Genomic DNA, 12,500 nt, shown 5'->3' on the forward strand with positions numbered 1-12,500 from the left:
ATTGCATTTAAATCAAATAGCGAAATATCCCCTGAATTTCCAAAAATATAAATATAAGGCCCATAGTATTACTTCAGATCATCATCTAGTTGTAATTATGGCAGGTGTGAAATAAATCCTCGTCATAGTCTTCATGCTCCCACATGTTACATGCCCTGCACTGGACCCACACTTCTCCTGGCTTACCAAACACAAGCTCTCTTCAGCTGAGCCTTCTTCCGTATCAACAAGAGCAGTTCTTAAACTGTATCACGCTGATGGCTGATCTGAAGCCTATGTGTCTTCTCGGACATGTATAGATGTTATAGCAAATAAGAGAAGATTGAAATATTTACTTAGTACCATCAAAATCAAAAATTGTCTCATAAATTCGAGCTCCTTCGTTCTACCTCTATAGAATTTTGCTGGTAATTGAGGAACCACGTGGCAATTACACAGTATATGCATTAGCGTCATCTATTGGTAAACTTTAAAGTCATTTTGAGTGTGCCAACTTACCCCTGTAGCCAACTAGCCCCGGGCTCCCCTACCATAATTAAAGTCAGTTGCTTGCTTGACAAAATAATAATATGACTGAATTATTATGGACCTACAGATGACTGTTATTTATATGAAACAAATAAATAATTTTTGTGTTAGATCAGCCATCCTCAACCGGGGTTCGCTAAGGTTCCATGAACGATCGCCAGGTGTTCCGTAAAAATTCACGTTTTATTTAATTATTTGTTATTTATAAGTATATATTTTTCGTTAAACATGGCGTGAGAAATCGTAGTCCTATAAATTATTTTATCGTAACATATCGTGCGAGATTTTTTCCATCTGTTTTACTAAAGGTAATTAATACAAATGCTTATATATATATATATATATATTATTATATATATATATATATATATATATATATATATATATATATATATATATAGTGTGTGTGTGTGTGTGTGTGTGTGTGAGTGTGTGTGTGTGTGTGTGTATTGGGGTTCCTTGGGATGAGGAAAATTGTCTCCAGGGGTTCCTCAAAGTGCCAAAGGTTGGGAAACACTTTGTTAGATAAATACAAAGGATAAAGAAAGGATAAAAATATTTATTACATATATCACGGTAATATATAATACGGGTCAATAGTAGCCCACTATACTAATCTAGACATTCATTACTCAGGGCTTGCCCTTCCCCCTGCCACCTGTTAGGGTGTGTCGTCAGGGGGAAACCACCCACTAAAATGTCTGTTATTACCATCACAGCATTCTCGGATATGAAGTGCTATTGTAGCACAAATTTTACTTAATATCTCCAATGTTGGATGCAGTTCCTGTCTCCCCCTCCCCCTACCCTCTCATTGTGGGATGTCTGTTAGAGGGTAACTACCCACTAAAATGTCTTGGGTATTAGCATCACCAGCATTCTAGGATGTGCAGTGCTATTGTAGTACAAATTTTACTTGTTATCTCCGATGTTGGATGGAGATCCTGTCTCCCCCTCCCCTTCCCCTTTCCCCCACTCGTTGTGGGTGTCTCTCAGGAGGTAGCTACCCACTAAAATGTCTGTCATTACCACCGCAGTACTCTAGGATGTGCAGAACTATTGTAATACAGATTTTTACTTGGTATATCCATGTTAGATGATCCTGTTCCTCCCCCCCCCCACCCCCTCCCCACTCGTTGTGGGGCGTCTGTCAGGGAGTAACCACCACTAAACTCGTCCGGTTCATTACCACCACAGTATTCTAGGATGTGCAGTGCTATTGTAGTGTAAAATTTTACTCGGTATCTCCTAAGTTGGATCTAGATCCAATTAACACCCCCTTTCACTGCGTCTGTCAGGGGGAACCCACCCTCCAAAATGTCTGTCACTGGTCATTCTACAAGTCTACTCCTAAATACCAGTAGGGGTTACAGTCGGTACCATCGTTCGTTGTATCTCAATGGTCCGGGCTGCGGGACTATACTGATCAAGTAGAGTAGACGAAAGCTACCGTTTTTTTATGTATTTTTAATACACATTTTACATAAGTGTGGACTTTTATTACTTCAAGTTATTCCAGTCACATTATGGTGATTTATATATATATATATATATATATATATATATATATATATATATATATATATATATATATCTATATATAAATATGACTAGACTCACTCTATGAAAGTGACAGAGACAGTCGTCTTGTTTTACTTTAAGATTCGCTAAGAAGCGAACAGCAGGTTGGTATAGGGAAATATCTTAGTCTCTCCCTCTCTCTCTCTCTCTCTCTCTCTCTCTCTCTCTCTCTCTCTCTCTCTGCAGGCAGTCAGGCATGGACTTCGTCAGATTTCTTCGTTCACACACCAGTAATATTGAAGGGTTTCTGGAAACTCTTGGACTTAGAAAAATATATATATTTGCTTAAGTAGTTACAGAACCACATCTTGAGATAGAACTTCTGAGGAGAGTTATTTCAAGGAAAAGAGTTGGAGAGTAAGTGATATAATGTTTGACGTTGTGCATTGGATGAGATAACAGTAGGAGACAAACTAACACATACTTCCTTTTAGGTCATACTGAGACAACAATTTCATCCGGTTCTCGTGAGAGCCAGTGTAGCATCTCAGAACGTGAGAAGGATGTTCGTTCGTTTGTCTGAGGTTATGGTGATCTAGCATCACTCACAGCCTGATGAACTCGATACTTATGGAAGTTTTTCTTTATTGATCTGTGACCCAGAGTACAGCTATGTTTTAAAATAAGGAAATGTATTACATTTCCATTTTTATGTAATTTCTATTACATATCGCTTGGTCACTACAAACAAGTTTATTCAGTGCAGAAAATGTACTTAAGCAGATGTGTGCGATTGCTACTCTAAGATCAAGATAATTCAAAATAATTATACATCAATAATCAAATAATAGTGTAATTGATAATGCAAATAATAATGATAATAATCCACAATCAATGTAAGTAATAAAGATGCATGTTCTAAAATATATATATGTATCTAGGTAATTATTCTTATACTAGTTAGATTCAAAGAAGTTATACATATATACTAAACAGATATAATTATGTAAATGCAGGTCATGAAGATAATGAATTCATTAGAAATACTAATGCATTTCTGGTAGTTACATGACGCGCAATATGTGATTGGGCATGTATACATGATTTGGGAAGGTTATAGGAACAAAAATTAATGGGACCCTGTAAAGAGATAAAAATAAGGCCTATACAGGTATGATTAAAATAAGTGTGCACAATAGAATATGTTTTCAAGTGAGTGCGATGCACAGCTTGATTTGATTATACTCAGAGATTATATATTAAGATAATGGTACGTGGAATGCATTATTAATGAGCACAAAACTACTTTACAAGCTAACCAAATGCTGATACACTTTTTGTTATCTCAAGTCCAAAAAAAAATCAGCGGCTGAGTAAAGTGATCAGTTTTACACAACACGGATGTCCCAGGGTTTCAGGGCCCAGGGTAGCTTGTCTTTCTGATTCCTGACGTTCCTTATTTGTTCCTTTCTCATTTCCTTTACCCTGCGCCAAGCGCATACATTCTTGAGATTATAATCACCACAGTAAACAGGACCATGGCCAGAAGTGCGTAGTAGCGAAGGTCTTCATTAGGCATGTAAACAGGGTGGACTGGATCCATAGTAGCCAGGTGGTGAAGGGTTTTCTCGACTGACGGGTTGTGGGAAAGGGGTAGTTCTGCGAGTGTATGGTCCCCCACATGTAATTCGCGAAAAATGGTCTCTCCCGGATGATTGTGCTTACTCCATGGAGAGATTGTGCTTACTCCATGGACGGCGTAGTTGGCCGTGGTCCCTCTGCAACCGTCTGCAGCAATGAAGAGATGAGATTCCACAGCTGATCTGTCTGGGCAGGTTACTCGAAACTTCTCTAGGGAAAATCTTAGCCAGGTTCCGTTGTTCAGCCTGTGAGCGAACTTATACTTGTCATAAGGATACAGGTAATTCAAGCAGCGTTCTCACGTGTTGGGCAAAATTTCCATTGACTGATAGGTCTAACTCGCATGAACCTTCGGAAATATTCCGCGAAGAATCATCAACACGAGACCGGATGTGAAAGAATCTGTCATCACAACAACACAACCGCCTCAAGGCAAGGACATCCGACCGCTGCCACCATCTGTAAACGACTGGACTCACCTCTATGAAAGTGACAGTGACAGTTGGCTTGTTTTACTTTAAGATTCACTAAAACGGGAACAGCAGGTTGTTATAAGGAATATCTTAGTCTCTCTCTCTCTCTCTCTCTCTCTCCTCTCTCTCTCTCTCTCTCTCTCTCTCTCTCTCTTTGTGGCAGGCAGGCATGGACTTTGAAGGGTGTCTGGAAAATCTCGGACTTAGAAAAATATTTATATTTGCTTAAGTAGTTACAGAACTTCATCTCGAGATTGAACTTCTGAAGAGAGTTATTTCAAGGGGAAGAGTTGGAAGAGATAACAGTAAGAGACAAACGAACTCACATACTTCCTTTTAAGTCATACTGAGACAACAATTTCATCCGGTTCTCGTGAGAGCCAGTGTAGCATCTCAGAACGTGAGAAGGATGTTCATTTGTTTGCCTGTGGTTATGGTGATCTAGCATCGCTCATAGCCTGATGAACTCGATATATTTGGGAAGTTTTTCCTTATTGATCTGCGTCCCTGAGCGCAGCTATGTTTCATAATCAGGAAATGTATTACATTTCCATTTTTATGTAATTTTCTATTACATATATATATATATATATATATATATATATATATATATATATATATATATATATATATATATATATATATATATATGTGTGTGTGTGTGTGTGTGTGTGTGTGTGTGTGTGTATGTATATGTGTATGTGTGTGTATCTTCCTTTCTTTTTGGATATATGCATAATTTTTATTAATATGGAGACACCTATTTGTACCTTTTCAAAATTTTCTAGTGTTTTAAGATTAAAATTTCTGCAAAGAAGATATTCTGAGCTGAATTAAGTTGTATCTTTTGTGAAAGCAGGCTACGAATACTTAGTAAAATAATGATATCACCTCTTTAAACAGCACGTTTGGAAATGCACGTAAAAATATTCTAATGAACCTTCACCTTTATGTTCTCGAAAGTTGGTGTCGAAACTTGGTTGAGTCAGGCGTTTTAATTTCCTCTCAGTTTATCAAGAGACTTGGGGTAAATGATATTTATTCTGTGACTGATGACCGAGGATATTGGAAGTCAGAAGTATTAAAGTCCTGGGCGAAAGGAATTTTCCACCATTTGTTTTCGATGAGAGGGAGTCCAGAGGAGAAAAACATTTCAAGTTTTCACAGTACTCTGTAAAATGTCTTATAAGGTGTTTATGCATGCATGTTTAAGTAAACTTGTCTTTTAATATAAATCTATGAGTTATTCTGCAAAACAATTCTAATAACTTTTTAGGGTGGAGAGCTTACAAATGTGAGTTTATATATATATATATATATATATATATATATATATATATATAAGAGAGAGAATGGAAGAGGCAGAGGGTGATACAAAGTCAACGTTTATACATTTTTTAGGAGATAGGTTTTGGTGCCATTTCATATATGACTTGATTGTCTTCAGCGGCAAAGTTAACTTCAAATATGGGTATTTTTCCGTCTTTGATAGCCATTTCAATAGTATATATGATCATTTTACTAATGAGACAACTTTCTATGTAATGATACGTAGATTCCTCTAGATGCCTAAAAGTCACTTTCACAGTCTATCCCTTTTAGTTTTACTGCAATATGATGATAAATTTATTTAGTTGTCTTGCTCTTACACCTGTGATTCGCGTAGAAGTTAACTTATTTTCTATTTTCTTTGTTTTCAATAGAAGGAAGTCAACAAAAGATGTTCACAGCAAGATCAATTTTTATTTCATAGCTCAGATATTCAAGCTATCTGCTATTTACTTTGTAGCCTTTCCCAAATGTTCCATAATTTTCATTCTCTCTGGTGATTAGTCTTGTGTTTATACCTTGCAGAGATGGTGGTTAAGGAAGTCAACAATGGCATCGGCATGAACCAGGAGGTCTGCTTCCAAAAGGTCTACCAGCTCTGGTCCACGGGTGTCGATCTCGTAGTTTAGTTCTTCAGCGTTCTCAAAGTTGGCCTTTGAAAAGAAAATATCACAACTGTCAATCATGACAATGATTGCAAAGCAAGCTTCATTTAACCCTCTTCGGACATATAAATTAAATCTTATAACAAACATTAAAACAAACAGTTATGTTTAATGTTCCTGTCGAAAACAAATTTTCGGATTTTTGACGCTCGGACTCACTCATATAACCTTTTCTTAAACTGTTATACAAAATGCTGAAAGTATATATATATATATATATGTGTGTGTGTGTGTGTGTGTGTGTGTGTGTGTGTGTGTGTGTGTGTGTGTGTGTAGTGAAGAGAAAAGAGAGACTGGATTAAATTTCACCAATTAAATAACTTACATCGAGACTCTCAACGAAGAGATCGAGCTGAAGGGTTCCTGGGGCGATGCAGATCGAGAAAGGAGAAAGGCTGTGGCTGTCAGCATGGAACTTCGCGGTACCACCGAAAGTGTGTGCAGTCAAGCTGTTAAAAATAAGAGAAAGCCATTTCACAATCCATTCACAACCCATTTTCTTATTTCAGACCCTTCCAACCCCATTTGATGTCCCTTCATTGACCTTTCACTTGACTGTATGTGAGAATATGAAACATCTATAGAGATATAACTTGATTTCGTTTCGGATCTCGTTTGCATTTTATCAATGGTCTGAGCATTCCCTACATTTGAATTCCATTGATTTTATTATAGCCCTTTTCAAGGTCAAAATATGCAATGATATGTTTTTTTACTTCATTTCATTACAGCGCAACTTCTTCGCAGACAGCTAATAATTTGCACACTTCCTTTTGGCATAAACCTGCCAATTCTATTAACCTTTTCTACTTTCGCATAAAAATCTTTCATTTCATCTTCCCTTTCATCTTTTAGTCTCAAGTCTTTACACAAGAGAAACTTTACACAGAGGTATAGTTATTTACATGAATGTTCAAAAGGTTTTTTAATGCGTTAACGGCCTTTGGTTTTCTTAGTATTCATCAACACAAGCATAACAAGTTATATTATTGCTCAGGTGGTCTGCAGACTCATTATTCTTTTTAGTACTCTCGTGGAATATAGTCCATATTTTTAAGGTGTCACTGCATTTAGCATTCTTTTATTGGTTCTTGAAAAGATTATGATTAAAAGTAGACTTACTCTGCTACACCAGAAGCTGACAGGGGCTGCCCGTTCAGGTGACCTTCGACAGTGTAGCTGGGCGAGTGAATATCAACTTTCAGATGTTGGGTGGTTATGGTGACCTGAAAGGAAGAAATCAGCAGACCGTCATAGAATGGATCTAACCAACATTAAAATATTCGCAGTTCGTACTTACTTTTTCAAACAGATTTTACTCATTCACAACCATACTGACCGGATGGGACTCAAGAAGACATTACCTCTTTTGTTAAGACGGGTGGGCTGAAGTGGGTGCATTCAATATCAGCTAATCCAGTAAATGTGAGTTCATCAAAGGTGAAATGAAGGCTAAATAAAAGAAAAAAATAAATTTCTGAGTATTTGAGTGAGATCATATCCACTGGATCTGTTATTGCTATACCAAACAAATATGAAAAGATGCTTCAAGTTCGTATTAAAGTGAAAGTTAATATGTGAATCTAAACTCAAATGAAGCTTTGCCAGAGCAGTTGGGAAACGAAAGGTAAATAGGAAGTTTAGAAAAGCCCTACCTTGTGTCATCGTGGGTAACATTGAGGGTGTGGACGCCAGTGAAGGTGTGGGGGTCATAGGGAGTCAGCAGCTTACGGAGTTCAGCGGTAACTATGTCTTCGAAAAGGTTAGCTGGAAAGAAATCGTCGAAAATAGGAAAATAAAATATTTTGATGTGACAGTTTCGTGTCGAATAATGGTGTTCAAGTTAGCAGTTTCATATAAATAAAGAAAGTTGCCTACAGTAGACAATGCTACATTTGGGGGAAGTTTTCCAATATTTTGTTCCATGATGAAGTTGGAATTCTTGAGATACATTCTGTTGAATTACTAAAGTATATTTGCTAACCTAAGCGGTGAAATATATAGCCAACATGGTAATTAGTCACTGCTGGCATGTGGCACATAGGGCGTTGCAAAACAAAATGAAATCAATGCTGTTCAGAAAAGTAATTTTATGGTATAAGTTCTCAGGGTTATACAGCTATTGCTTTCCTTTTTTTTTTTTTACAGATATTTTTCGAAAGAAACTCGGTTTTTTTTTATTGCTTTGTTCCTTGATAAGTTTTGCTTTCTTTTCTTTCTTATTGTTTTTTTTCTTATTAAAGGGTAATTTTTTTAATCGGCCCTTTTCTTTTTGTCGTCATTCCTCTTGCAGTGGATGTTACTTGCTGAGACATACAAATCCACGGATACACACACACATACATATATACATACATACATATTAATATATATACAGTAGTATCTCAAGATATAAAATTAATCCGTTCCGAGGCGCCCTTCGTAACCTGATTTTTTTGTATCTTGAACCACATTTTACATGTAAATTGCCTAATTCGTTCCAAGCCCTACAAAAACACCCCAGTAAATTATTTCCAGGCTTACAACACATGTTCTAGGGTTACAACGCCGATCTGACGGAAAAAATATGACTCTAAAAAGGGAAAATACTGTACATACTTGAGTAATATTCAACTGCATGTAATGTTCAAACCCATTTTGACTGCATATATTAGGACTTGAGCAAATGTCCCTTAGCAATAAGCCTAGCCTATGTTAGCAGTTGCTACTGTAGCCTAGTCTATGATTCTGACATCTAAACCTAAGAAGCTAAAAGCTTAGAATATGCCAATAAAATGTATAAATAATCAGTATGTATTCATTTCGAATAATTATTCATTAATCACTAACTATAATCATTAACTATAATACACAAACAATCAAAAAAAGCTTCCAACCTTTTGTTTACGTTCAGCACTATGAGTACTGAACGATCGCCAACCACTTTTACTTAGCACACAGTTTAGTAATCATAAATTTCATTATCTCTCTTCAACTACTGAAACTACCAAACAGTATAATAACCATTCATTTCTATTCTTTATTCTATCTTTACCTAATGGAGATACCAAGTTATTGACAGCTATAATGAAACATATAATATTAAAATAGAAGAAGAATTCTAGAAGATATTTGTTGGCTTCGATGATAGCAGTCTGATTTATTTTATATTTTATGATATCTAATTCAAATTTTTTTTTTATTAATTGTATTGCATGTACTAATTTCAAATAATTAATAAGTAACCATTAACTATAATAATGAAAAAAAAAAGTTTCTAACCTTTTCCTTACGGGTAGCGAACGATCGCTAAGCAACCACTTTTACCTAGCACAGAGTACAGTGTGTAATCATAAATTTTCATTATCTCTTCAACTACTGAAACTCCCAAACAGTATAATAACCATTCCTTTCTATTCTTTATCCTATCCTTACCTAATGTTTTTTTTATTAAATGTATTGCATGAATAAGTTTTTCAATTTACAGCATCCTTTTACCAATAGATACATAGAGCACATGGGGTAGATGCTGACCAATAGGAGAGCAGGATCTTACGGCGGTGACTAGCATCAGGAACCAATGGGAGAGTGGGAGGATGGTGGTGAGTCTACTCAGTTGGCGGCGCGCAAGTTTTAAAATTGTTCTCGGTGGTCCGGGTGAATCTCGGGACTATACAGCAACAGCCTTTCGTAACCTGAACTATTTCCGTATGAATAGCCAAAAAAATCTTCGTATTTGCTTTCGTAACTTGAATTTTTTCATAAGCTGGGATTTTCGTATGTCGAGGTACCACTATATAATTTATATATATATATATATATATATATATATATATATATATATATATATATATATATATATATATATATATATATATATATATATATAGATATATCATAATATATATATATTATATTATAATATATATATATATATATATATATATATATATAATCATATATATATATATATATATATATATATATATATATATATATATATAAAATACTATATCATATATATATATATATATATATATATATATATGTGTTATATATATATATATATATATATATATATATATATATATATATATATATATATATATATATATATATGCCTATATATATATATATATATATATATTTATCTATATATATATATATAATATATATATATATATATATATATATCATTCGAGCTACAAATGTCCTTTAATATCATATTTGCTCTACCTCGGAATTGATATATTTTCATATATGTACCGAGGGGGAATTTTTTTAGTTGATAATAATTTCGTAACCCATGGGATCCAACCACCGTCCAGTAGGACGGGGAACGAAATCGGAGGATCGGACAGTGACACTACCGAAACGGACTATCAAGAGAGGCTAAAGGTTTATATCGATTCTGACCATTCAAATCAACGTCGATCTCGTTGTATTTGTAATTAGAATCGATATGAAACCCCCTCCACCATGGTAGCCGATTCGAGCGTTTGACCCACAGCCAGCTTATTATGAATATTTATCACATCACCGTGATTCATATAAATCATTCGAGCTACAAATGTCCTTTAATATCATATTCGCTCGACCTCGGAATTGATATATTTTCATATATTGTACCGAGGGGGAATTTTTTAGTTGATAATAATTTCGTACCTCCATGGGATCGAACCACCGTCCAGTAGGACGGGGAACGAAATCAGGATCGGACAGTGACACTACCGAAACGGCTATCAAGAGAGGCTAAAGGTTTATATCGATTCTGACCATTTCAAATCAACGTCGATCTCGTTGTATTTGTAATTAGAATCGATATATGAAACCCCCTCCACCAGGTGCCGATTCGAGCGTTTGACCCACGCAGCCTTATTATGAATTTTTAATCACATCACCGTGATTCTATAAATCATTTCGGCTACAAATGTCCTTTAATATCATATTCGCTCTACCTCGAATTGTATTATTTTTCATATATTGTACCGGGGGGAAATTTTTTGTAGTTGAGTAATATTTCCGTAATATCATATTCGCTCTACCCCTTTCGGAATTGATATATTTTCCCCCATATAATTTGTACCGATTATGTTGGAACGAGGGTTTTTTTGATTTTGGGTTTTTAGTTTTTTGATAATAAATTTCGTACCCCCGTGGGATCGAACCACCACCGTCCAGTAGGACGGGGAACGAAATCAGAATCGGACAGTGGACACTACCGAAACGGCTATCAAGAGAGGCTAAAGGTTTATATCGATTCTGACCATTTCAAATCAACGTCGATCTCGTTGTATTGTAATTAGAATCGATATGGAACCCTCCACCATGGTAGCCGATTCGAGCGTTTGACCCCCCACACGCCAGCCTTATTATGAATTTTTGTTTTATCACATCACCGTGATTCATATAAATCATTCGAGCTACAAATGTCCTTAATATCATATTCGCTCTACCTCGGAATTGATATATTTTTCATATATGTACCGAGGGGGAATTTTTTAGTTGATAATAATTTCGTACCCCGTGGGATCGAACCCCACCGTCCAGTAGGACGGGGTGGGAACGAAATCAGGATCGGACAGTGACACTACCGAAAAAACGGAAACTATCAAGAGAGGCTAAAGGTTTATATCGATTCTGACCATTTCAAATCAACGTCGATCTCGTTGTATTTGTAATTAGAATCGATATAAGGCAACCCCTCCAACCATGGTAGCCGATTCGAGCGTTTGACCCACGAAGCCTTATTATGAATATTTATCACATCACCGTGATTCATATAAATCATTCGAGCTACAAATGTCCTTTAATATCATATTCGCTCTACCTCGGAACTGATATATTTTCATATATGTACCGAGGGGGAATTTTTTAGTTGATAATAATTTCGTACCCCCATCAACTAAAAAATTCCCCCTCGGTACATATATGAAAATATATCAATTCCGAGGTAGAGCGAATATGATATTAAAGGACATTTGTAGCTCGAATGATTTATATGAATCACGGTGATGTGATAAATATTCATAATAAGGCTGCGTGGGTCAAACGCTCGAATCGGCTACCATGGTGGAGGGGGTTCCATATCGATTCTAATTACAAATACAACGAGATCGACGTTGATTTGAAACTGGTCAGAATCGATATAACCCTTTAGCCTCTCTTGATAGCCGTTTCGGTAGTGTCACTGTCCGATCCTGATTTCGTTCCCATTCCCGTCCTACTGGACGGTGGTTCGATCCCATGGGGGTACGAAATTATTATCAACTAAAAAATTCCCCCTCGGTACATATATGAAAATATATCAATTCCGAGGTAGAGCGAATATGATATTAAAGGACATTTGTAGCTCGAATGATTT

At 35.9% G+C, this 12,500-nt stretch overlaps 1 protein-coding gene across 1 annotated transcript in view; it reads right to left on the reverse strand.

Moving 5' to 3' along the window:
• Positions 1-5,892: 5,892 nt before the first annotated feature.
• Positions 5,893-12,500, reverse strand: part of LOC135210931 (uncharacterized) — a 7,381-nt gene continuing 773 nt past the window's right edge. Inside the window, exons 3-7 of the mRNA XM_064243904.1 lie at positions 7,813-7,924; positions 7,522-7,609; positions 7,280-7,383; positions 6,483-6,606; positions 5,893-6,145 (exon numbers count right to left, since the gene is read on the reverse strand). Coding sequence (XP_064099974.1) covers positions 6,005-6,145; positions 6,483-6,606; positions 7,280-7,383; positions 7,522-7,609; positions 7,813-7,924 — 569 coding nt within the window. The 3' untranslated portion in view covers positions 5,893-6,004. The remainder of the gene's footprint in view (positions 6,146-6,482; positions 6,607-7,279; positions 7,384-7,521; positions 7,610-7,812; positions 7,925-12,500) is intronic.

The sequence above is a fragment of the Macrobrachium nipponense genome, chromosome 4 (assembly GCF_015104395.2).
Source record: "Macrobrachium nipponense isolate FS-2020 chromosome 4, ASM1510439v2, whole genome shotgun sequence".
Taxonomy (NCBI): domain Eukaryota; kingdom Metazoa; phylum Arthropoda; class Malacostraca; order Decapoda; family Palaemonidae; genus Macrobrachium; species Macrobrachium nipponense.